At 40.0% G+C, this 26,941-nt stretch overlaps 2 protein-coding genes across 2 annotated transcripts in view; one reads left to right on the forward strand and one right to left on the reverse strand.

The window, feature by feature from the left end:
- LOC127006001 (uncharacterized) overlaps window positions 1-13,758 on the reverse strand; it is a 41,734-nt gene extending 27,976 nt beyond the window's left edge. Inside the window, exons 1-2 of the mRNA XM_050875483.1 lie at window positions 13,715-13,758; window positions 840-893 (exon numbers count right to left, since the gene is read on the reverse strand). Of these exons, the coding sequence (XP_050731440.1) occupies window positions 840-890 (51 nt within the window). The 5' untranslated portion in view covers window positions 891-893; window positions 13,715-13,758. The remainder of the gene's footprint in view (window positions 1-839; window positions 894-13,714) is intronic.
- A 7,004-nt stretch (window positions 13,759-20,762) lies between these two features.
- LOC127005840 (39S ribosomal protein L17, mitochondrial-like) lies at window positions 20,763-26,631 on the forward strand. Its single transcript, XM_050875030.1, has 4 exons — window positions 20,763-21,155; window positions 24,430-24,531; window positions 25,054-25,162; window positions 26,417-26,631. Exons 1-4 carry the CDS (start codon window positions 20,958-20,960, stop codon window positions 26,539-26,541), a joined length of 534 nt encoding a protein of 177 aa, XP_050730987.1. The 5' UTR covers window positions 20,763-20,957; the 3' UTR covers window positions 26,542-26,631.
- The last annotated feature ends 310 nt before the right edge of the window (window positions 26,632-26,941 follow it).

Raw genomic sequence — 26,941 nt, forward strand, 5'->3', positions numbered from 1 at the left:
AGAACAACATTACTTAGTGATGAAACATCTCCTAGTTCTAATGAATCTAAGGTAGATGATTCTGAAACATCTTCACCTGAAATGAAATCAAAAGTTTCCTTTGCTGAATAATGTCGAGACTCAAGCACAGACGAACTCTCAGCAGAACAATTAACAGGCATGATGGTGGCTTCCTTTGTACTGGAGCTTAGCTCTGAGCTCCCAGTCTCATTCGGTGCATCTGAACTGACAGGTTCAATAATGTGGGCTTCAAGTTTCTCTTCAAGTTCAGCATTTAGGCTGAAATTACTTTGAGTGCAACCAGGACTCTGTCTAAAATGATCTTCTACATCTGGTATAGCAGGGTCTGCCATGATAAGATTGGGTTCAGTGCTAAGTTCATTTTGTACATGGCCACTTTTTATGTCCTGAATGACTGAGTGCTGGTTTTCAGCTTGAGTCAAGATATCATCAGCACAGGGGAGGCCATACTCTTTGATGTCAACTTCATCACAATGAGATTTTTCTTTCTCGAGGGTTTCTTTTATGGTGCATCTTTCACTCAGCTGTTCTAATTTTTCATTGCATTCCTCTCTTACAAAATTTTGATCACATGCACTTTTACTAATTTCAACATTCACCATGTCACTGCAAACTTCTGTGATCAGGTCTAAGGCATTGTTATTATAGGTGTGATTACTGTGAGGATCATTTTCACTAACTGCACTTTCAAGTTCCGGTATCTCACTTTTACTATTTTCTCCTGAGTCATTGTAATTTTCCATATTTTCTAGAATTTTGTTCAAATATTCAATTTCCTCAGCAGCTGTTGTAGGCCTGAAATTCTCTACATTTCTTACTTGCGTGTCTTCCCCGACTTCGTCTACTGTGGTGTATCCTCTTAGATCCATAATCTGAAAATCAGAAAGCCTGATAATTTCAAAAAATACTTCCACAAATTAAGAAAAAAACTATAAATTAACTCACATGAAAATCAAACCATCCAAACAAGTACATCAAGAGGCTACGACATTAACAGTACCAACTGATATTAGATACATGAGAACTATAAAAATAAAATAAAAATAAAAATAAAGAATATAGAGATCCTTGAATAACTTAATGATTATGCATGATATTCAAACTCCTAACTAGCTGTCATGAAATTAGTGAACATTCCACTTAGTTTTTGTAACTTGATCACAGCCAAGAAATATTAATCTTCTAACATTTTTTTTAATAATCAAACAATTCATTGACAACACACCTACATACATATTAACAATGATATTAACAATGATCATCAGCATTAAACAGGTTGATGAACCCCAATCCAAAATGAAAATTCCATTTTTTATCTTCAAATATCACATGTAAGTACTGAAAAGTTGAGGATCAGTTTCAAGTTCCCCTAAGAAATTACTTTGTAGGAATCTATTATAATTATGCAAGATGCTTGTTCTGGATTATTTTCCAGGGACAAACTTACCATACCACACACAAGAAGACTTCTTTACCTGGATTAAGCAGTAATTAGGAGGCCTGGATAACAGGGTGGAGCGTTTTTTAACTTTTTTTGAAATTCATTTGTGGCTAGTGTGGAAAAGGTGCCAAATGGTGAGAAAAAAATGGTGTTAAAAGCATTTTTCTCTAGGACAGTATCTTCTGTCCCCGCCATCTCATCAAAGTTGGAGAAATAAGGGTCTAAAATGGGTAAACTTCACATAATACCCCATTTTTACAACTTATTATGAAATGCTTGTGGCTAGTGTGCAATATTGTTTTCGAGTTGCATATTAATAGCATACTAAATATGGAAGCTGTACAAATATATCTTCTGTCCCATAGCGTGCTTGAAATATTGAAAATTTCAATTTTTTTGAGACAAATTTTAAAAAATTCCCAAAAATCAAATACAAAGAAACTTTCATATGGCTAGTTCCTAAGTTGTTTTACAACACTTATACTTTATCTGTGTAAAATTTCATCGAGATCAGTTAATATCTTCTGTTCCCGCCACGTCACTTTTAAATATTAAGTAATTATATTTATTTATGCAAGGAAAAACTTAATAAACCGCTAAAATCTACAAGATAAATAAACAAAGGATCACTTTAGCGGCATTACACACACACAGTTACTAGCCTCCCTCATTGGATTGGTTAATAGTGGGGCGGGGGGGGGTGTCTCATAGCTGTTGCCGCTCATGTGATTACAGGCTCACAGCAGCCTGTGGGCAGTGCGGGGTAGCGCGCCACGTTAGTTGCCCAGTAGAGCTCAGAGGGGAGAGACGTGTGTGAAGCCATGAGCTCTCTACAGAATACGAGACAAGCATTTACTTGCCCTGTTTTTGGGAATCCTTGTCAGCTCAGTAAGAGATGCCTCCCAACTTACGGAGATGTCATGAAAGCATGTTTGTGGGAGAGAGTACAGTTGAAAACAACAAAAAAGCAACCACTTTGGGATGACATTGCCAATTCTGTCAACGAACAGTTACTAGATATTTGGAAGTCTGCTTCTGTACCAACTCTTTCTTCAAGGCGTGTTCGTGCAATGTTAGATAACTACCACACCAAGTACAACAGTTTGATGAAGGATTACTCCTCCAAGAGGAAAGACAAACCGAGCTTCATAAATAAAGTAACAGTATTCAAAGAAGACAGTTTAAAACTTTTTGACATTGCAGCCTGTAAATGTGCGATAAACAACTGCTCATGTGATGCAGCTAGAAAGGTTCCACAGCGAGAAGCAAAATTTCTAAACGATCAAAGGACCAACAGTAAAATGGCTATTGGAGCTATTGACAAAGCAACCACGCAAAAACTGACAAAGCAATTACTGAAGAAAGAAAAAAGAAGTCAAGGCAAAGCAGGTCCATCTCACTCTGAACCATCAATGAGTGGTGCTGCAACTCTTGCTTCGTTTTCAGATTCAGATGCTACATCTGCAACTGATGAATGTGATGATAACTCTGAAATTGAATATAGAACAGACAAAACTCGAAGTAGCACTAATTTCTTGAGGCTACCATCTGTTGCATTAGCTTGTGACAGGTCACGAGTTTCAGACAGAACTGCAGCAAGTATAGTTAGTGCTACTTTAAAAGATATTGGAATAATATCTCCTGAAGATGCCTCCAAAATTGTTGACCGAAGTAAAATTCGTCGAGCTCGAGGTAAGAAGAGAGTTGAAACAAAACATGATGAGACTGATCAAAAAAATGTTGTTAGCATATTCTTTGATGGACGAAAAGATAGAACTCTCTCGAAGGTTAAAAAAGGGAATAAGACTGCTAAAGAAGTAATAACTGAAGAACATATAACTTGTGTCAAGGAGCCTGACTCTGAATACCTTGGTCACATAGTTGTGTCATCTGGAAAATCGCATGCAATTGCGTCAGGAATTACTGATTTTCTGAATCACAAAAACATTAACCCCTTCAATACAAGCAGACAAATTAATACTTCTGAACTTCAGGCAGTTGGTTGTGATGGCACTGCAGTAAATACTGGCAGAAAGAATGGTGTAATTTCTCTTCTAGAACAACAACTTGGAAGACCATTACAATGGTTTGTGTGTCAACTGCATGGTAACGAATTGCCACTGAGGCATCTGATTACAAAATTAGATGGGCCTACAACAGGACCCAGAGGCTTTAGTGGTACAATTGGAAAACAACTGTCTAACTGTGAGAATCTGCCTATTATTGACTTTGAACCCATCCAGGCAGAAGAGATCAACATTGAAGTTGACCTTTCAGATTTAAGCACTGATCAGAAGTATTTGCTTGAAGCATATAGAGCAGTTTCCTCTGGTGTTTGTGGAGAATCCTTAATGAATCGCAATCCAGGTAAAATTTCGCATTCACTTTGGATCACTACAGCGAATAGAATTCTTCGCTTGTACATGACAGCAGAAAATCCACAGAAAATTTGATAGCAATAGTAAAATACATAATGGAAGTTTATGCACCAATGTGGTTCAAAATTAAATGCGAGCCATCAGTTAATTTTGGAGCCAAACACCTTCATGATACTGTTAGAAGAGCTGCAATGTTGGATGCAAATATTCAAGCAATAGTTAATCCAGTTATTCAGAGAAATGCGTACTTTGGCCATCCAGAAAACATCTTACTTTCTATGATAAACGACGACCAAAAGCATATCAGAGAGTTGGGATGGCAAGAATTTTGAAGGCTCGAACATTAGCCAGATCAGCAATCAGAAGTTTTGAAATTCCTGAGTTAAATTTCAACAGCAGTACATTCATTGATATGATCAAGTGGCAAAACACAGGAATAACAGAACCACCATTAACAAAGAACATGAGTCAGGAAGAAATAACAAAACTTATTCAGACAGGAGGCATGCTATCATCACACTACAAAGATATCCCCTGTCACACACAAGCTGTTGAAAGATTAATTAAATTAGTAACAGAAGCATCAGAACATGTTTGCGGAGAAGCAGAAAGAGAAGGATTCATTAAGAATACATTGGAATCAAGGAAGAATATGCCTAAGTTTGACACAAAGAAGCAATTTAAGATCTAAGTAAATCCAGCAATGGTAGGGTGGCTGGGCTGGAGAATGGGTGGAACTCGATACACAGCCACCTCCTCGTGGTGAGTTCTGGGCTATTTTTTATTTACAATATGTAAATGAGAAATAGGCGAAGAGCTGTGTCTTAATACTTATTCTAGATATACCTTAACGAGCTAAAAAAAAAAAAAAAAAAAAAAAATCTTTAAGTCCCCCCCTCCATTTAAGGGAGGCTAGTAACTGTGTGTGTGTGTGTGTGTTATGCAGCTAAAGTGATCCTCTGTACTTTTATCAGTAGATTTTAGCGATTTTGTAATTTTCCTTTGTAGTATTCTTCGAACTGACATCCCTTGCAATATAAAAAGTAAATATAATTACTAAATATTTAAAAGTGACGTGGCGGGAACAGAAGATATTAACTGATCTCGATGAAATTTTACACAGATAAAGTATAAGTGTTGTAAAACAACTTAGGAACTAGCCATATGAAAGTTTCTTTGTATTTGATTTTTGGGAATTTTTAAAAATTTGTCTAAAAAAAAATCGAAATTTTCAATATTTCAAGCACGTTGCGGGGACAGAAGATATATTTGTACAGCTTCCATATTTAGTATGCTATTAATATGCAACTCGAAAACAATATTGCACACTAGCCACAAGCATTTCATAATAAGTTGTAAAAATGGGGTATTATGTGAAGTTTACCCATTTTAGACCCTTATTTCTCCAACTTTGATGAGATGGCGGGGACAGAAGATACTGTCCTAGAGAAAAATGCTTTTAACACCATTTTTTTCTCACCATTTGGCACCTTTTCCACACTAGCCACAAATGAATTTCAAAAAAAGTTAAAAAACGCTCCACCCTACTGGATAAGCTGATGTTTGATAGTTCAGGTTGGCATCACTATAATAGTGAGGACTTACAAGCTGGTCATGCATGGATGTATTTAATCCATGTCAGAGCACACTGGTTAACAATCCTCAAAACACTCATCACATCTTCAGGTGCCCAAAACGATGACAGCTCTGCACAGACAATTGCTGCACAACATGTCATCCTTATCTTTACAGCTATATTTTTCTTCTAATTACTGCAATATCTTCAAACTCCTTTATATTTATTTGCATCCTTCTTTCTTCTTTGTGAGAAATTTGTCATTAATGACTGGGAACTTGTGTTTTCAGTGTTCTTCCTCAATATTTTAACCTCTGTATCTCAAAAACTATTCATCACAGCTAAAAAACAAAAACACCATTGGAAAGAGGAGGCCAAGATCTATAAGATTTGGTAATGTAAGCCTCTCCTGCGAACATACAGGCATGTTCAAGGGGTGTTGCCTGTGAAGACGTACATTTATATGTGCGTGATGGTCAGCCGTAAGGCAACTATTGAGTAGCTCTCTTGATGAAGGGGTGCTGGCAGGGCAGTAATGCCAACTGCAAAATTTACAACTATTTGGTCGAAATATCAGTCATGTGATAGGTGAAGCTATGCAAAAATGTCACTATATTGGTCGACAACATCCACTAGTTGCTCATCCGCAGATTCTCCGCACTTTTCCGTGCTAGGCTGATATGATTTTCCACCAAATTTTGTGGAAAACCCACTGAATTGGCAATGCTGTGGGGTGAGAAATAGTGTTGGAACACTCTCATACGCGGGAAATTTGAGTGCGACTGGAGCTTGCAGCGAGCGTTTAGCACCACTGGCAAGTTACGCTAGTGCTCACTGCGAGCATTTAGCCATGAAAGGGCTAAACTAACCAAACCTAACTTTACGTACGCCATTTGTTCCATATTTGGCTGTCTGAATGGTTAAGCAGATAAAATTCAGTAGTTTAAAACTATAGTGTGCGCATTTTTCGGTGAACCACAAAACCAGTCCATAAAATCATATTTGTCAAAGGTCATCCTGAAATACGTGTAAAATATGTGTCATAACGTCCCTCTGCCCTTCCTCCTGCCTTCACCAGCAGCGGGCTGCGGCTGTCAGTCATGGCAGGCTAGAGAAATATTAGGGTTGCCACCCATTCCTTAAAACATGGATTTGTTCTGTATTGGAGAAAGGGATGGTGTGTTCCTTTATTATTTTAGCTCAAGGTAGCAACCTTAATTGAGACTCTATTCCCATTGTTTTCCACTTTGAGCACTCTCGTCTTGCGGTGAACAAAGGGAACCAATGCTCACGTCTTCAACTTGTACAAAGAGACACACCAGTCCTCGTCAAAAGACCAACTTGGTTACCTAGGCAGACGTCAGGCAAGAGAGTAGTCGGTCTATCGGTATCCTCCCCTCCCTTTCATGAGCCGTCACCCGGCAAGGGTCTGAAGTCCCTCCTTGGAAGGACACACACCTGACCCTGACAGCCTACATATAGCATGTGTCCTAACTCATGAGGTGGAGGGAGGGAAGAAAAAAAAAGAAGGAAAAAAAAAAAAAAAAAAATCTTCAGCATTCAAAAAACTTTCGGATTTTGGAAATTTTTGGATTATGGAATTTTGGATAAAAGATTCTCAGCCTGTAGTAGGTGATGAGCCCCCTCGACCCCAAACAGGCCCGCGGCGATGTCGACAACTAGACCTACGAGGACCTACCAGCTCGCATGATAAAACCCAGTTTTGGACATTCACCACCCAAATTTGCCAAAGAATGAACATGTTTGTTCTTTGACAATCTTGCCGTGACACTGGCAACTCTGAACACTTCATACAAGATACTGGTGAGGTCCATTCGACATTGGTGACGACAGTGAAAGTCCAATTTGCCGTAGTCACCAACCACCTTCACCAAGTGTGAACAGGGCTTTAAGAGCACTGGGAGGGGGAGGGTCACTCACTACACCATGCCAACCACAAACTAAGAAGTGTTCCAAACACAGGCCTGCAATAAAAGTTACTTTACTATATCATATCACCACAGAAACACATGATGTAGAGACTTCAGGTTTGTGGCAGGTTGAAGAGGAAGGATGGATTAAGAGAATGCTTATAAATATACAGCTATTGGTTCTGACAGCTGTAAAATTAATAATGCAGAGTGAGCAATCTCCAGGAAAATGTCAGAACATTGCCATACGGGGAGAGGTAATTTCATGTAACATCCCAACCCTTTAGGGGTTAACACAGCATCTTGTCTTCAGACAGGATTAGTCCATACAGTGTTGGCCTTGGATAAGGAGAAGGGTCATGTCAGGTTGCATTATTCTTTCATAGAGTAAAAGTCCACTAACAAAATCCAAGAGATAATGGTCCCTCTGGATTATTAGATTTTCCTGATTACCAGATAGGAACCTCAAAATGTTCAAAATACACCATGCAAACACACAGACAGCCGCTGGAACTCAACACTCAGGAGGATGCACCCACCACTGATCTCCCCCGCCGCACGGCCACACCTTTGCTGCAGGACACCTAGAAGGTGCACATACATATTTATACACACATATAGTAGACATAAACCAGACATAATGTCGTACAATGCCTTAAAATTACTTTTGACACGATGTGGCAAGAGCAAGGTGGTGAAGTGAGGCAATGGGGCCAGCAGCATTAGTAAAAAAAAAAAAAAGAATGAAGGGCGCCTAAACCTTCCACAGTGCCCTTACACATGTGATTGTGTTTATTCTACATTTTTATATCTTGTTTGTTTGTTTTCTGTTTTGCTCTGACTGACTGGAGAGTCAACGTGGTGTGGTGGCTGAGGTGAGGCAGAGCAGACAACAGTAATTGTAAACAAAGAAAAGTATGAGGCGCACCATACGCACTCCACAGCACCCTTCCAAATGTTATTGATTAATCTACATACTGAAAATTCCGAACCATCTGGATATCTGACCTATTGGATGCCGGATTATCAGACTTTTACTGTTTTACTTTTCTGTGCCTCAAAAAATCTCTAGAAAAATACAGGTTTATTGGTGTATATATTGATTTCATGAGAAAACTTGAAATGTGACTTCCTTGTAATTTTTATCTGCATATTTTCTCCCAATTTTGAAGCTCACAATGTCACATTAGGAGTTCATAAATTCACTGAAATAATTATGTATGATTATAAGCATGGAATGTATACACTTTCTTCATGTCCGAATATGGTAAGGATGATAAATACAGATCTCATTACATAACAAGCACATATATGCAAAAAAGTAAAATAAAATACCTGCTTATTCACTCAACACCACCAAATGGTGCACAGTTGAGTTTATGCCAGCCACAAAGCAAAAATAAATACTATGCTGTCTCCAATCATCAGTTATTATTTCTGCGTGTTGAAATCCAATATCTATATTTGTATCCTTTACTGATTTTATTTTCAAGTAGTAAAGTCGTATATGTAGATACAGGAAGAAATCACACACAATATATTCTTGAAATCTTTGAAAAGAATTAGACTTACATGAGTTTGCTCCATAACTGTATATATATGTAAAACATTACATTCATGAGTTACCAAAATCTTCCATAATACTCCTGGAGGGATGATGAATTGTAGATAAAATTCAGAAATGACCAGTATAATTGTTTAAAAGTACAAATGTGTAAGTACATACCAAACACTTCCCGAAAAGGTATGTACTTGTATACACTAAACACTCCAGAGGTTAAGTTTGCATTCCTCTCTACAGCACATGACTCACTTTCCAGCTATTTTAAAATTGTAAATGCCTCCTATCCATATCAGACACTATGACATCATTTTTTGCAAATATCTTTCAAACAAAGACTTGGATCAGCATGGTGCTTTGGCACAGATTGTTTCACGCACTCCGCCAATTTTTGACGCTATTGTGCATTGCCAGATGCAGTTACTTATGGCGTTTACTCTTGAATGTGATGGCAAAACCTGCGTGAGCCACTTACACATTCAAACAGGTGAGGCGTGACGTATCTGTGACGTGTATCCACCACCTACCTCCACCCCTGGCTTCCCCTACCACCATCCCTCCCTTTCCCTCCCTCCTACCCTCCTCTCTCTCTCTCTCTCTCTCTCTCTCTCTCTCTCTTGCACTGTACACGAAATATGAATCCATGCCTAACTCGGAATATTGAATAACTCAACAAACTTGGAGCCCTTATCATGCCGAGTTATAACGGTTTTACTGTGTGTGTATATATATATGTATATATATATATATATATATATATATATATATATATATATATATATATATATATATATATATATATATATATATATCGGGTTCAAGTGTTGGTCAGCGAAATTGCCTTTGCAACAGCTCCACCGTAACTTTTCAGGATACTTTGTTGTAATGGATGAGTGTGGGCACAGTGTTCAGTTCCTTTAGTCTTCCTTACTTTCCATATCACAAAAAAAAATTCTATATTGTCTAAATTATATATGTTGTTATATATTTTGTTGTTGTTATCACTTACACAATTATAGACAGGAAAACTTCATGCTCAAGAGCACCAGATAAAGTTTGGAAGGTTTCGTTTAGCCGGCACAACATCTGTGGTCATATGCCGTAGAGAGACAGAAGGGGAAGGAATTATAGGAGAAGGGAACAGATCCCAGGAGACAGGACACAGTCCCCGATTAAGACCTGGTGCCCATTTACTGCTGGGTGGGCGAATGGGGAGGGGGGATGGAGGGGTGTTAGGGGGAGGGGAGGGGATGGAGATGGGAAGGGGGGGATATGGAGGTGTTGGGGCATGGTTGGGGGGATGGGGTGTATGGTGTGGGAGAGGGGGAGGGGGGATGTTGGTGTGTGTGTGTGTGTGTGTGTGTGTGTGTGTGTGTGTGTGTGTGTGCACCAACCTGCAACAGCCACCACTGATGTCATGGATGCCTTCACACAGATGATGTGCTCCACCCCATTCCTTGAAAAGGAGGCTACAGAATGGTGCTGGTGGCCAAAGTGTCTGGCAAACCCTACTATACAGACTTCCAGAAGCTCAATGAATGCTGCCTGAAGAAGACGCATTGTAGTGCAATGACCCGCCTGATGGGCGAGCCTTCCATAACTGACTCAGCGAGTAGGGTAACTCTTAGGCCAACTGGTTAAGAGTGGTTTTCCCTTCTCGCAGGTCGCGGGTTCAATCCCCGGCGCCAGTAAAACCTTTCCTCGTCTGGATGAATTTCTCATGTGTTTCATTACACGCTGTGGTCTTGTGGAGATGTAGTGAGTGGAAATTTGGGCAATAAAACATCACACAACTGCACTTGACAAGGCCTCAAGAGTCTCAACCCATTAGTAAAAGACTGATGTACACTGGGGCTTACACCAGGGGGAGCTGGATTAGAAAAACAAGCACCTTACCACCTTCAACACCCCTGGGGTTGGTGTCATTGCTGCTGAACACTCACAGGACACTGTGCAGCTGGGGACACAGACACAAAGTTTCAATGATGTCATTTTGGACCTACCATGGAAGCACTATAGTGACTGAAATGACAGCCTCTTCCAAGAGAACTGAATGGAAATGCTACTTCTGGCCTTCTGCAAATGGCTTTAATAACTCACTCAAGACATATATGATCTAGAAGCCCGAGTAGTTTGGCATTTCCTTAATCACCCCATTCTTAGCAAGGAGTAATACCACCCATTTGCCTTTCATCCCTTCCTAAGTAAATTATCCTTCCTAATTAACGGCACGCACACACACACGCGCACACACACACACACACACATTTTTCTCCCACAGAGAAGAGTAATATGTAGAAGGAGCAATGCTTTTTTTTTTATGGGCAGCAAGGGTAGACAAATCCTATGGAACCCAGCATCATGGAGGGAAAGTAAGGAAATTCAGAGAAGGTTGGTAGATAGGTAAGAAGGGAGGATGGAAGGAAGAAACTAAAGGTTGCTGGAAAAATGTTAACCTCTCTCATTTAAATTAATTGCTGAATAATACTGATATTTTACCATTTCTTAATCCTACTGTACAAGTTTTGAATTTTTTTTTGACAGAAGTTACTTTCACCAGTTGGTGAAAATAATAGTTTCACTTATTTAACTGGATGGTGTATATTTTAGTTTTACTATTTTTGCTGGGCACCACTCATAACACACTGTATTAATGGCAGGGTGCCAGTCACTGTACACGCATTCCTGGCAGGCTGGCTGTCACCGTACTATATGCATGCCGTAAAGAAAATGTTGTACAATAATGTTTTTCCACAGATACCTTCTGTCAACAACATATGCCCAGGAAATTTTACAGTGAATTTGGGAATATCAGACCAGACAGTCAGTCAAGAATGGGAGAATTACATAATATTATGCACATGCCAGTTCCATTTACAGAATAATCTGCCATGTTGTCATATCAAGGGAAAGATATTTCAGTATTTGCTGAAAAGTCCAGATGGCTCAAGAAAAACACTGCTCCACCACAATACACTTCTTTACTATCCGGGAGCCAACTGTCATGATCTCTCCAACCTTGGCAACCAATGACAAGTGGACAGAAGTACAACAATACCCAAGAGATAGTTCAACTTTAAACAGCAGTTTTGACTAATTATGGGTCATCCATGATCCAAAAGTGCCTCTGGAGTGCAGTGGTTAGCATCTCTAACTAACCCGTGGGCTTGGGCTCGAATTCCAACCTGGGCAGTCAGTGTGCAGCCCACCCAGCTGTTCATCCTTCCTTTCAGGATGGTTAATAAATGAGTACCTGGGGAACACTTGGAAAGGTAAACTGTGGTGACTCTGATGTTATACAAGTTCCCCTGTGTCTTGAGGTGATGAATTCTTAAGCCCCAGTCACACATTCACAACAATGACTCCCGGCACTCTCCCGACTCAGACCACGCCTCCCAACGTCAGGCCGCACACCGACAGTTTTGGAAATTTCAAAACAATCGGGGCCCTCCCCGACATCTGTCACCCATTGCGAATAAGCTACGGCCGTCGGATGTCCATCTCAATAACATCGTTTTGACATCAGCTATGGTCGGCACTCAAGGATATACTTACGATGGTCTTTACTCAAGAAGTGAGCCAGGAATGCCTAAACTATTAGACAGATTCTCCGAAGAACTGTGGCAGATAGTTTCATGCTGTTTGTGCATGTACTCTGGTGACAGTATAATTGGCGAGGTTGGGGGGGATATGCTATAGCTGCGAATGGCCGCGGTGCTCATCTCCGTTACATGGGCCCTTGAGAGTGGTAGGTAAGAACCCTTTACCCCAGGACGCAGGGCCAGTGTAACATATGGGTAGCCACAGTCTACCTTCCCTAGGTACCCAGTGCAGTGTACTAGGGTACATCTGCAATACAAGCTGAGTTTTTACAGTTTTGATCTGTTGCCTCATGAACTTGTTTACAAATCAAGCAACAATCATTTAAAAGTAGATTAACTCTGTACCCCTAGCCTTTTGGTAAGTTTGTAAATAATAATAAACATCAGGATTAGCTAGGTAATGAGTTTTACAGTTTTAATCTACAAGTTTTAACCTGTTACCATAAATGAATTGTTGTCAACAATGCCCAACACCGAATCTTTTTTATTCAACAATATCCTTACTCTATTTCATTAGCACTTTCTTCCCAATGCTGATTAAGGATAAAATAAATAATTTGTTGAAAATAGTAAAGTCGTCATTTTTTACTAACCGGTGAAAATTATCAATCCTTTTCTCTTTCAGCATTGTAAAAACACTTGTTGTCATGGAGACCCATTCGTTTGCTTAGTGTATTTTACCCTTTAATCGGCTCTGCTATGTGTGAGAACAAGTGATGGAGACCCAAACGCGCACATCTCGCACCTTAACATATCTCATAAATCGAGGGAGGACGTGGTAAAAGGAATTTTTACCACGTCCTCCCTCGCTGGCTCGGCGGGAGGCTCCCGCCGAGCCAGCACAGGGCAGCGGGGAACAAGGCTGGGGAAAACGCCTTACGCTCCTCACCTCCTTCGAATGGCGTGTAAATTCGTGTGACTCAACGTTCCCGAGCAAAGGCGTGCAGTATGAATAGCGTGTAAGCGTGACAAGACTCCGCGGCTCCTGTCCTCCTCTTCGTCTTCTCGAGAGTCCGGGAAAGAGCCCTTCGCCACGCCATTACACCCCCACAAACCTCCTTTTTAGCCTATTTTCCCCACTCCCACGCCTGGCATACAGACCCCGGTGCATTATACCATCCCCAACACTCTCATCTCCTATTCTCAGTGCAAAGTATCGTAATATTAAGGTAAATTAGGGTAAAAATAAAGGTTTTCTACTCACTTCGTATCCTTGGCCAGTCCTCCCCCCACTATTGATGGTGGCGGTGTTCCAATACTCCATTTACGCCGTGCTGGCAAAGGTTGATTTATCTCGTTTTCTAGGTATTGTAGTTTCGTATGATCCATTTTTTGTGAGTTAATAGGAACAATGCAATTATTTTTTTGTCTAGTGTAAGGTCTAAGGTGGGTAATTTTTTTTAGCCCATGTCATACGCTGTGCTGGCAAAGGTTGAATTATTTCGTTTACCAGGTATAATAGTTTCGTATGATGCCTCTTTTGTGAGTTTATAGGAGCAATGCAGTTATTTTTTGGTCTAGTGTAAGGTCAAAAGTGGATAGGTTTAATCCAAGTCGCTTTTTAGAAGGGTTAAATGTCGCTAGAGAATTTTAAGTTTCGGCCATCTCGATATTTATTTTTCATGACCTTATATTGATAAAATAATTCACGTGTATTGTCTGAACACTGTCACTCCATGCCCTTACCATAGCATTATAGAGGCATGAGGACCTATGCTAATAAAGCAGTAACAGTGTGTATATATTCCCATAACTCTGTCAAGTCGCGTACTTATGTAAAGGCGTAATGACCACCCATTAATGAGCCATGAAGGGCCGGGGGATGGAAAGGTTGCGAGTTCGATCTTTGCACACGGCAGCACGGTGAGAGACAACGCTCTTTTGTAAGCCTGTGATTGCGTGATCTATTAGCCGCGCGCCCAGCTGCCGATCGGGGGCACCTTATACCTAGGTAATGCCAATAGGTAATGACCAAGGTAATGACAATTTGAATGACCTTGTATCAATGAAAGGCAGAATAACCTTATATCATTAAAAATCCATGACCTTTTAACAATACAAGGCATGACGTACCCTATCCTTGGAGGAAGAATATAGCCTATTCTTCCTCCAAGACCCTATCCATGAAGAGTGGATATAATATATACCATAGGTAGGCCTTAGCCTAAGCTTTCAACAGAACTTTTTTTTCAAAATTCTATTGCAAAAAATGTGGCTACAACAGGCACTCTCTCTTAAGGGGGGCAACTTACCCCACCTTACACTACCCACAACTGGAGCAAGCTGGATAGTCTAGTCAAGTCAAAGGGAACAACAACACCATGCATGATCTTCCAACACTCAATCAAATCAGCTCTCAATAACCTCCCGCGAACAGAAAAAAAGATCAAGAGCAGCAGAAAGCCTGTCTGCATAGGACAAGTTCTCTAGGCCATCTATGTTTTTGGTCCACCCTCGCTGGACTGACTCTAGTAGCTTAATGTCACCAACATAGCCAGTGTTCCATACAATTGAGCTGAATTCAAGTAGAGGACGAACATGAGTAGTGTGCCATCAAAAAATCACGAGAACGGCATAGTGTTGGTTTCAATAAATTAGAAGCCACACCACCCGCTATGGAAGCCACTGAACGAATGTGGTCATGAAATTTCAGTTTAGTATCAATCATTACCCCTAAACCTCTGCTCAGAGTGGTGAATGGGACAGGAATATACAGTGAACCGGAAACTTCTTCCAGCCCTGTCGTTAAGCCGCGAATTTTGGAAAATCAACCGCTTTGGTGCGAATCGCCATAACTCCCTTATTTCTGGGGCTACAAAAATGTTTTTGGTATCAATCGACAGAAAAATGAAAGGGCTATATTTTTTAAAAAGCGACTGGGCTCAAAAACCGACTCGAAAGGGTAAAGATCGAAAAAATTCGCAAAAAACGACTCAGAAAAAAGCTATTTTTGAGTTCCCATCCTTGAAACCCACTCTTTTTTTGAGAATTTAAAAAAAACTTATTTAACAAATACTTTAGCCCTACTAATGTGCTTTCCAATATGATGCATAAAATTTCCGTATTCCAAGTAGTTTCGTCGGTAGAGCTCGAAACGTAAACCCTTTTGAGAGCGATTTTGACGAACTCCAGACATTTTGCCGTTTTTGTCTAGTGTGGCATTGCTATTGCCTGTAGAAGGCTATAATTTGGCATGTAGCCCCTCTTGGCAATGTAGTTTGACCAGCTCGAAGGATGTTTTGATGGCTCGATTCCAAGTTTGTCGTCGAGCCGTCACAAAATAGCCTGTTTTTCGGCCCTTTTGCAGCACAAGGAAGACGAAGTAGGAAGGAGGCTGGGCTAAGAAGAGAGAGAGAGAGAGAGAGAGAGAGAGAGAGAGAGAGAGAGAGAGAGAGAGAGAGAGAGAGAATCAACTTTATTTATTATATTGAAATAATCATCAGTACAGGTATTTATTATTATTATTATTATTATTATTATTATTATTATTATTATTATTATTATTATTATTATTATTATTATTATTATTATTATTATTATTGGCATTATTATTACTAGTAGTAGTACTAATAGTAGTAGAAGCAGCAGTAGAATCCCATCATTATCATTATCATCGTTATCATCATTATTCTTATTCCTATTTGTTTCTTCTCCTTATTTTTATTAGTAGTTGTAGTATAGAAGCAGAAATAAAACTAATATTTTATAAAATAAGGAGGACACACACACACACACACACACACACACACACACACACACACACACACACACACACACACACACACACACACACACACACACACACACACAAACACACCGGCTCTCTCGCACACATATTTTATCGGTAATTCTGTTTGGATAAAGAGATTGAAGTTTAAGATAGACAGACAGACCAAGCTGCATATATAAGAACCTCTGAGAGTCTCCTTCTCCCATTAGTTTCAAGTAGATGTAGTAGTAGTAGTAGTAGTAGTAGTAGTAGTAGTAGTAGTAGTAGTAGTAGTAGTAGTAGTAGATTCGATTCTCTTTCAAAAGCCACTATTACTACTACTACTACTACTACTACCACCACTATACTACTACTACTACTACTACTAATACTAATACTACTACTACTACTACTGAACAAACATCATAACTACAACTATTATCATCCATTATTCATTCCATTTCTCCTTCTCCTTTCTCTTTCTTTTCCTTCTCCTCCTCCTCCTCCTTCTTCTCCTCCTCCTCCGCCTTCTCCTCCTCGCGTGATAAATAAAGGAGTTGACCTAGGAAGTGATTATGGGACTAGGGTGACAAACTACGTACCAATACGCGAACACTCTCTCTCTCTCTCTCTCTCTCTCTCTCTCTCTCTCTCTCTCTCTTTTGTTGTTTTCTCACACACCCAAATACTCACCTGAGAAGATAATTAAGGTTAAACGCAGTATCACAGGTAAACAGGTGTGGTGATTAGGGGCTTTTCCCTTCCCATTGCCTCACTACACTTTTATTTACATCTTTCCTCTTCCTCCTCCTCCTCCGTTCCTGCTACTTTCCCTCCTTTACGAAGCGGTCCCTGCAGGCGCGAGAGGAACTTTCCCATGTTTGATGCGATTTCCAGTCACTCGGCGCCACGCCCATAACTGACGGAAACCGGCAAATATGAAGGAAAGTTCATCGTCGCCATAGAAGAGCGAATGATACGTTTACAGACAGCCCTGGTGATCCTCGTGATGGGGAAGGACGTGTCTGAATAGGTTGTGTCTGTTGTGAACGAAATTCTTGACGATCCGAGACTGAAAGGAAAAAAGTGGCCCCCGCCGTGAAGGAAAAAACTTTAACCTTGGAACACAACATAACACAGTAGCTGGAAAAGTTGTAACCTCTGTAAGGGAAAAGGCTGTCACTCGTCCACCAAACCGATAGTCAACAACACCAAAATGTCCCTCAACGCCCAGCTGTTTGCGATAGGGTCCCAAAACTAAGTTCCCTAAAGAAGTGTTCCTAGTTTTCTTGTCTTTTCTTATTTCGTGTCTATCTATCTTATTATGGTGTAGAATAAACATTTAGCGTCTCTATGGAAACCTTGCGTTAAAGTTGAATCAACGTATTGGAAGCTGTGAAAGTCTTGGGAATCTTATCACTACATTTCATTATCTCCGTAGACTTCCCTCCTTCCTCTCTCTCTCCTTCTCTTCCCTCACCTTTTCCTCTCTCTCTCTCTCTCTCTCTCTCTCTCTCTCTCTCTCTCTCTCTCTCTCTCTCTCAAAAAACAATGAGAGAAATCAGAAACAAAGAGGTAAACGGATGCCGCGCCGAAAACATTCTGCCGGCTTCCTGCCATCCCAGACTCGACAAACGGAGCCTTTGCGCCGTCACGGTGTTTACGATTAATTTAATATTCCCGTCTGGAGTTGTTCTGCAGTTGTCTGGAGTTCCCGCCCTCCCCCGCCTCGGCGGTGCTGGGGAGCGTCAGGGAGCCCAAGGTCTCCCTGGCGAGCGTCGCTGGGCTCAGGGGTTCCGGCAGGGCGTCTCGGCTCCCTCGGGGCGCTCATGGCGGTGCCGTAGATCCCGAGTGTCCAGGGACGGGGGATGGGAGTGCGTTTGGTGTTGTGTGTTGGCGGGTCTTTTCTGGGGTGAAAGAGATTCATTCGTATCAGCACACAGCACCAAGGAAAGCCGATTTCAGAACAACTCCTCGACAGGGATATTACAGAAGAAACACACCGAAAATAAGGAAAATAAACTAAAAGAACATCAGAAATAGGATAACACAGGAGAGGAATCCCAGGAAATAGAAAAGATAGAAGCACAGATGAGAAAAGGAAAAAATAAAACAAAAACACATTAAAAAAATCCAGCAGGAAGGCCTTTGGTGTGGTATATTGGTATGGGTGAGCCTTCTCTGGGGTGAAGGAGACTCAGTTGTAGCAAGATACGGCACCAGGTAGAGGCGATGTAGATACTCTACACAACGCTGTCACACGATAAATAAAGAAAAATAACACCAGAGACAGGATAATACAGAAAAGGAATGCCAGGAAAAAGAAATGATACAAAACACATCATTAGTAAAACGAACAACTAGGATTAACTGAGGACTGCTGACCCTGACTTAATTGTCGGGGTGAGATGCTGACCCTGACTCAACTGTTGGGGTGGGATGCTGACCCTGACTTAACTGTCGGGGTGGGATACTGACCTTTAAAGGAAGAAAAATGAGTTGTTGCGATGTCTTAGTTTTATCGACAAAGGAATCGACTTTTTGAGAAGAAAGAAAGGATAACGAGTTATTGCGACGTGTTTTTTTATCGACAAAGGAATCAACATTTTGGAAACAAAGAAAGGAAAATATGGTTTTGAGTTGGTTTAGTTTTATCGACAAAGGAATCGATGTTTCGGAAACAAAGAAAGGAAAATATTTTGAGATGGTTTAGTTTTATTGACAAAGGAATCAACATTTTGGAAACAAAGAAAGGATAGGTAACGAGTTATTGCTACGTGTTTTTATCGACAAAGGACAAAGATACGGCACCAGGTAGAGGCGATGTAGATACTCTACAAAACACTGTCACACGACAAATAAAGAGAAATAACACCGAAGACAGGATAATACAGAAAAGGAATACCAGGGAAAAGAAATCAGATACAAAACACAACATTAGCAAAACGAACAACTAGGATTAAGGACTTTGGTGTGGTATGTTGGCACGGGTGAGCCTTCTCTGGGGTGAAGGAGACTCAGCTGTAGCAAGATACCGCGTCACGAAAAGGCGATATAAATACTCCACTACACACCAGCACACGGGAAAAGAGAAAAATGACACCGGAGAAAGAGTAATGCAGAAAAAGAATACCAGGAAAAAGATCACATAGAAGCACAACATCAACAAAGGGACAACAACAACAACAACAACAACGACAACAACAAAATATACAATTAATAATCAAGCACACAGGCGTTTGGTGTGGTATGTTGGTACGGGCGAGGCTTCTCTGGGGTGAAGGAGACTCGTCTGTAGCAGGATACGGCACCAAGAAAAGCCGATATTGAAACACCAGAAAAAGGAAAATGAAGAAAGAGGAAACCAACACAAGGAAAATACAGAAAAAAAGAACACCAGAAAAAAAGAATACGATATAAACACAACATCTTAAAAAGGAAAAAGTCATCATCCACATTTTCGGCTCTCAATAACATCAAGAAAATGACGAGTGGGTCTCTTCCGGGGTGAAAGAGGCTCACCCGGACCAAAGGACATCGCAAGAGGGGGATGAAAATAAGAATATCAAGAAAAGAAAATTATATAAAAGCAGAAAAGAACAAAAAGAAAAGAAAACATCAAAGAAGAAAAGAAAAAAGGAAAAGAAAAGAAAGGAAAGAATAAAGTAAACTAATAAATAAATAAATAAATAAATATAAAAATAAATTACCTTACAACTATCTATTTAATCAGCTCCTTCACTAATTAAGTATTTGTCTCATTGAAGATCGAGAAGAGACCTCGTAGACCTGAAGGAAATAGATGTCACCCTAAATACGCTATCATGTCTCTTCTCTTCTTATATGCTACGAAGAAGAGAGAACTCTCTCTCTCTCTCTCTCTCTCTCTCTCTCTCTCTCTCTCTCTCTCTCTCTCTCTCTAGTATTTAGTTTTGAACAATAACGGAAAAGTCAGAATTATTGAATCACTGATGACTGACACCGATTGACTGATTGAGTCCGATTCACTGTAAAAAAGAAAAAAAGAAAAAAAATATGTGAGCATGCCGCGCTGCAAATGTCGTCTTCGATAGTTTTCAAAGCACCGCAAAAAAGTACCGCAGGATTTTTTAGTGCGGTCCGCGGTAGTGCGGTATTTTCAGAAATTTTGCGGTAGTGCGGTAGTGCGATACCTTTTTGTGATGTGGTACTACCGCACTACCGCAATAAGTACCGCAGTTGCCCACCTCTGCAAATGAAGAACAAGGTGTTTGAATATTTGTGTCTAAAGTCTAAAGTGAAGAAAACAAAGAAAAGAAACAAACCTTCCAGAAATACTAAAAAAATACGTGGAAAACTAAAGGAAAAAGAGGACAGGCCACGGTGAAATAAGACAAGAAGAGAAGAAAAAGAAGAAGACCAAGATAAAGGTCACAAGAAGAGGAAGATTGGGAGTGTAAACAAACCTTCCAGAAATATTAAAGAATACATGGAAAACTAAAGGAAAAAGAGGACAGGCCACGGTGAAATAAGACAAGAGAAGAAAAAGAAGAAGAAGAAGAAGAAGACCAAGATAAAGGTCACAAGAAGAGGAAGATTGGGAGTGTAAACAAACCTTCCAGAAATACTAAAAAATACATGGGAAACTAAAGGAAAAAGAGGACAGGCCACGGTGAAACAAGGCAGGAGGAGAGGAAAGAAGAGGAGGAGGAGGTACACAGCTGTTGAGGCATTAGTGTCATCCCCAGAAGGAGGAACAATGAATCAGGCGGAGATACGCAAGCTGATCCCGGCGGTCCGCGTGGCCATCAACTCTCGATACAGAAGATTCTCCAACCCCAAAGGTCCCGAGGGGCGGCTGCTGGCCATGAGGAAGACCGTCACGGCACTGGTCAGGGACGAGAGGATTGAGCTCAACTACCATCGCGCGGACGAGGCCAGGGGCTACGCCGAGAGGGTGATTATGGACCGGTTTTGTGTCTGTTGTGCTCCTAATGGTTGATAGTATTTCAGAATCACACCCATCTCACCCCAGTGGCTGACACTATTTTTTGGTATTAGTCCAGTCTTTCATCAACTTGATTCACTCATGTGGTCAGTGCTATTCTTTCTAATAATCTTCAACTGCTGTTGAACATTTCTTAGTTTCATTTCTGTTGCAAATCAGGTAATTGTCGAGAATCACTACGCACCTCCAAAATACAATATTACGCCTCCATATTATACTTAAGGGACGAAATACATGTCCCTAAACCATAATATGAAGGTGGAAAAACTTAAAAAGTAAAGTAAAAGTGGTAAAGGTGGTGAAAAGGCATGCATGTATACATACATTTGTTTTGGTGGTGGCTCTTGCTCTTGCTCTTGCAGTATTGGGAGGTGAGCAGTGTTGCCAGCGATCCGGTTAGCGATGGTACCCTAGGTTAGCGATGGTACGCTTAGTTAGCGATTAGCCCACGCATGTGAGATCAGGTCCACCATGCGTGGTTATTTATTTTTTTTAGAACACGCACCTTTACTTAATACTATACCCGGCCCAAACCTTCACAAAACCCTTTGGGTAAAAGTATGTGTTCTAAAAAAAATAAATAACCACACATGGTGGACCTGGTCTCACATGCGTGGGCTAATCGCAAATCAAGCGTTGGATCGTTGGCAACACTGCTCACCTCCCAATGGCCGCCGCTGCCAACCAAAACAAATGTATGTATATGCCTTTTCACTACCATTACCACTTTTTCTTTATTTTTAAGTTTTCCGCCTTTATTTTATGGTTAAGGGACATGTATTTCGTCTCTTAAGTATAATATGGAGGCATATTATCGTATTTTGGAGGCGTGTAGTGATTCTCAATAATTACTGCAAATCATTTAATTTTATGTTTATATGTTTTTTACAAAAATGTAGGGGAGATTGATGGGGTGAAGTCCGCTGTAGTAAGTAGGGGAGTAGATTATCACAAATTTTGTCTTGGGTAGAGGAGTGTTTCTTCAAATATATACCAAAAACTTGCGTTTTGAGAAAATGTCCGTTTTCTCTGACACTGTCCAACGGGGGGAGCAGCACACAAGTAAGCGCTCTCGTTAGGGGATGGAATGATGCCATATCAGGAGCAGTGACATATTTTAGAGAAATATAAAAAAAATGAAGCAGACGAAAGCCTTTATAGTGAGTAATGGAATAAACAAAGCTGTAAAATAGAAAACTGGGGTATGAAGATCCTTTTTTTTTTACAAGAAAATTTTTTGTCATAGGCACCAAAAACTTTCACAGGGTATGGAGAAATGATAGAGGAGTCTTTGGTATTTTTTTTTATCAAAAAGTGATATCTTCGAAGATTTAGGATTTTACAGGCAGAGGGTTCCCTTGATGGGGGCTGAAGCCCCCCCCTCTCCAGTAGGGGTCAGTTTTAATTTAATTTGTTTGATTCAATTAATTTTGCTACTCAATTGTAACTCATTTCATCATACATAATGGCAGTGTGTGGTGGTGTGCCACTTTGGTGAATGGTGAGAAACGGCATCTTGGATTGTTTTTTGAAAAATTGCAAATTTACCGCATATTTTAATACTGGTTTTAGCATCGTTTTTATCACTACGATAACCATTTCCATTGAGAATTACTGATTTCTGAGATTAGAGCAACAAAATAAGTAATATTTGCCTGCTATTTTATCATCAGCTGCAATTTTAGAGGCGATATGTCGCAATATTAACTAAGTGGAAATTGCCTACTGTCCATAGCAGCAATAGGCTTTTAAAGCAATATGTCAGGCCTACTATTTATTAGTTTAAGGTAGGGATCTGAGTTGCTACATTATTGTTGTTTGTTACCTTAAAAATTAATTTTTAACCATTTGCACCTTCAGATAGTTATGGAGTATGGAGTATGCATCTCACATGTGGGGGGGGCTCCACTCACACAGCTCTCTTGGACAGAGTGGAGTCTAAGGCTCTTCGTCTCATCAGCTCTCCTCCTCTTACTGATAGTCTTTTACCTCTTAAATTTTGCCGCCAGGTTGCCTCTCTTTCTATCTTCTGTTGATATTTTCATGGTGACTGCTCTTCTGAACTTGCTAACTGCATGTCTCCCCCCCTCCCATGGCCTCGCAACACACGACTTTCTACTCAAGCTCATCCCTTTGCTGTCCAAATCCCTTACGCAAGAGTTAACCAGCATCTTCACTCTTTCATCCTTCACGCTGGTAAACTCTGGAACAATCTTCCTTCATCTGTATTTCCTCCTGCCTACGACTTGAACTCTTTCAAGAGGAGGGTATCAGGACACCTCTCCTCCCGAAATTGACCTCTCTTTTGGCCACTCCTTTAACTCTTTATAGGAGCAGTGAGTAGCGGGCTTTTTTTTCACATTTGTTACCTTTTTTTTATGCCCTTGAACTGACTCCTCTGCTGTTAAAAAAAAAAAAAGTTGTAGCATGTATGTTCGTAATTTAACTATAATATTATGAATGTGGAAATGGTAATATGAAGTTGTGAAGCAAAACTACTCATTTACCCTTATGTTCAAGTACTTTATTGTGGCTTGATAAATTAAGAGCTTTAGCTAAACAAATTAACAGAATCCCACTTTGACTTAAGTTATAGTAATTAATTCATATCTGCAAGTGGTCACAAGACCATGACCACTCACTGCTTGGTAAATAGTCTTCCTATTAATTTATACTCACCTGGGTTACTCACGTAACACATTTTGGTCTCTAACAGGATCCCAAGCTGCTTTACATAACTGCTTCTTTTTTAATGTTTAGGCCAACTTTTGACCTATGGTGCCGTTTGGCTTTCTTGGTGGGGCCTGATGGTTGGGCCCAATCTGTTATAGTACAGGCAAGTGTTTATAGTGGCGCTCTTGCTTGGCTCATGTTGCCCCTTGGAGCTCATCTTTGAGTCTCTCTTTAGAGAGAGAATCTAGAGTCCAGGTTGATAGGTGGTATTCAGGACAGCATGTGGGTAGTCTTAGGCCACTCGATGGTGACTGAAAAATCACTGCTGTGGCAGCCGGCAGGACTCGAATCCATGTCCTCCTGGATGTGACGCCGGCATGCTAACCACTCAGCCACCACCTCCCCTAGGCTATATAGATGAGCCAGAGATTAATAGTTTCATTACATTTTAAGAATAGGCATTTGCTGGATTATTATTCTAAGGGCCTCATATGACATTTGTAATGGAGAAAATACAGAGCTAATAGTTAAAGAAAACTTTTTGTTTCAGCTTATTGCGAGTGCTGCCAGGTATGGAGACTGTCACACCCCCACAATGGAGTTGGCTGACTACTGGCTGCTTGAGAAACCACTTGTCCACAAACTCTTTAAGGTATTGGTTGCTGCTTACTTTGTTTTGTCTGGCTCTCTTATGTCTGTCATGAATTGGAAGAATACAAATAGTGTTCAGGCAATGACACGGCCATAAGGGTAGAGCTATGGAATTCTTCAGTATAAAATCCCAAGAAGAGTAAAAATGCATGCCTCACTGTGAATTGTGAAGGAAAAGACTTTGTAGAGAGAATACATATGTGAAAAATTAATGGGTTTCACAGAATGATAATTATGAATGTTTGGATATGTAAATGATGGCACGTTTCGAAGTTAGGTAAATACTCTCTAACTTCAACCACCACTAAATAATGTACTCAGGTGGTTAAGTATACATGATCCATATTCTGAAAGCTCTCGTACAATATCCATGAAAAAAATTACATAATTCCAAGAGAATTCATCCAGAACGCAGCATACGTGTCCTCAGATATCATACGAAGGCAGCAAGGACGCAGTATATGCATCCTCGTGTTCAAGGGTTTAAATAGGAAAGTGGTATTAACCTGGCTATTCTGTTCAGGTGTTGGCGGAAAGGTACAAGAACCACACCGAGTCCTACACAAAGCTGCACAAGGCCCCAAACATATACCCGGGATACATGAGGGAGAGAGCTGTATTGGAGCTGAAAGGTGAGTCCAGTCAAATGCAGTAGAGGCTGTGGTATGAGAGTTATTGAATAGGTAAAAAAAAAATAAATAAATAAATAAATAAATAAATAAATAAATAAATAAATAAATAAATAAAAAAGCGAGAATGAAACTTGTAATTTTCCAATATCAAGAAATTTAGCTCAACATGACCATAATCTATCATATGTTCAAAACTACTGCAGCCATGCGTAGGAGAATATCACTGGATGCAGAAGAATTTTTTTATTTATTACAATTTTTTAGCATATGTTGTACCTGCGTGTAGCCTCGGTGCTCTCTCCTAATCTAAAATTTATGTCTTATAGTTATTGCAGTTCTGTAATCTTGAAAAGAAAATCTCCAGTAGCTTGATATTTTTTGCTTTTTTTGTTAAACTTAAAAACAAAACAAAAAACAGGCATCATATCAATACCATAGTTGTTGCAATTTTATAGACTTGATAAATTAATTGTCTTCTATTTGTTTACATTTTCAGGTCTATATTAACTGAGGTGATGCATCATTAGAAATGTTGGCATAATTTTTAATCTTGAAATATTTATAGTTATAGTCATCCATTTATTGACATTTTCAATTTCAGTAATTTATTGTAACCTCATAAAATGCATAACTTCAATAATTACTGCAATTTTGTAATGTGCATGGTCGCTAGGTTATGAATGTTCCAACTGATGTCATTGTGCATGTACAAGAGGACTTCTGTTGAGTCTATTGTTTACAAAGTCTGAGTCAGATGATGTCTGATAGTGTTGAACTGATGCACTTCTTACTGTGGCAAAGCTAAATAGTGTGCTGCTGCCAGTTTGTTTGGATGTGTAGTGTAAAAATTTCCTGTGACTTCTTTTCTAGTATTTTGTAAATGTGGAAGTCTCAATCATGGGTCCAAGGTACTTTAGTGGCACACTTCTAGTTGTTTTCTGTACTCCACTTCATCTGAAACATTTGTTCACTTTGGGGAGTGAGGGGAAGATGATTATAATATACTGTTTGATACATGTGTGAGTGCCAGCCAGCTATGGACATATTTTGCTATCTGTTGTGGGCATCTTTATCTCATTTATTTTCTCATATCCCTTGTTTTGTCTCCTTTTGAATGAGAGAACACAATATATAACCACTGCAGTCACTCCTGGTAGCAGTAATAACATTTTACATTATTGTGGTGATTGTGGTGATGACGATAGTGATATTTCCTTGTCTTTCTGTGTTACTTATTGTTGACTAACTCTACAGGCAACCCCTTCCCACCGCTGGAGAAGCAGATCTCATCTCGCAACTGGATTCACAACATACTGCTGGAGGAAGCTCACCAAGACTACATCAAGAAGAAACTCAAGGAACAGGAGGACAATAACTGAAGAAGTGGCAGGTGTTGCAATGTTAGTGTTGTAGTGTATGTGTGTTGACTTTGTATGAGTGTTGTGTAAAATAAAAGTTAATTCTTGTGACTTTGTTCTTTAAAGTTTTCTGTATTTTAAAGTCTGCTCTTCACTGGTCCTTTATGGAAATAACTGAAGTAGAAGTCTTCATTTTCTGTGTCTTGCAGACTCCACTCCTTTCACCTCTTCCAAATATTCAAGAACTGCCCTACTTCATGAGGGGTTGCATCATTCATCCACATCATCTACCTCACTCTTGCATCTTTTTCATCTTATTACCTAAAATGAAACTACCCACAGGGTGCTGGTACCTTGTGGGGTGCTCATTTTCCTAGACTGGCTGGGTCATCATGTTTTCTGGTGAAATCAGGGAAATTAT

Source organism: Eriocheir sinensis, chromosome 31, assembly GCF_024679095.1.
Source record: "Eriocheir sinensis breed Jianghai 21 chromosome 31, ASM2467909v1, whole genome shotgun sequence".
NCBI lineage: Eukaryota > Metazoa > Arthropoda > Malacostraca > Decapoda > Varunidae > Eriocheir > Eriocheir sinensis.

Coding starts and splice junctions, on each gene's coding strand:
- LOC127005840 (XM_050875030.1), top strand. CDS start 20,958: ATGAATCAGGCGGAGATACGCAAGCTGATCCCGGCGGTCCGCGTGGCC. Junction 24,532..25,053: donor TTGTCCACAAACTCTTTAAG/GTATTGGTTGCT, acceptor TATTCTGTTCAG/GTGTTGGCGGAAAGGTACAA. Junction 25,163..26,416: donor AGCTGTATTGGAGCTGAAAG/GTGAGTCCAGTC, acceptor CTAACTCTACAG/GCAACCCCTTCCCACCGCTG.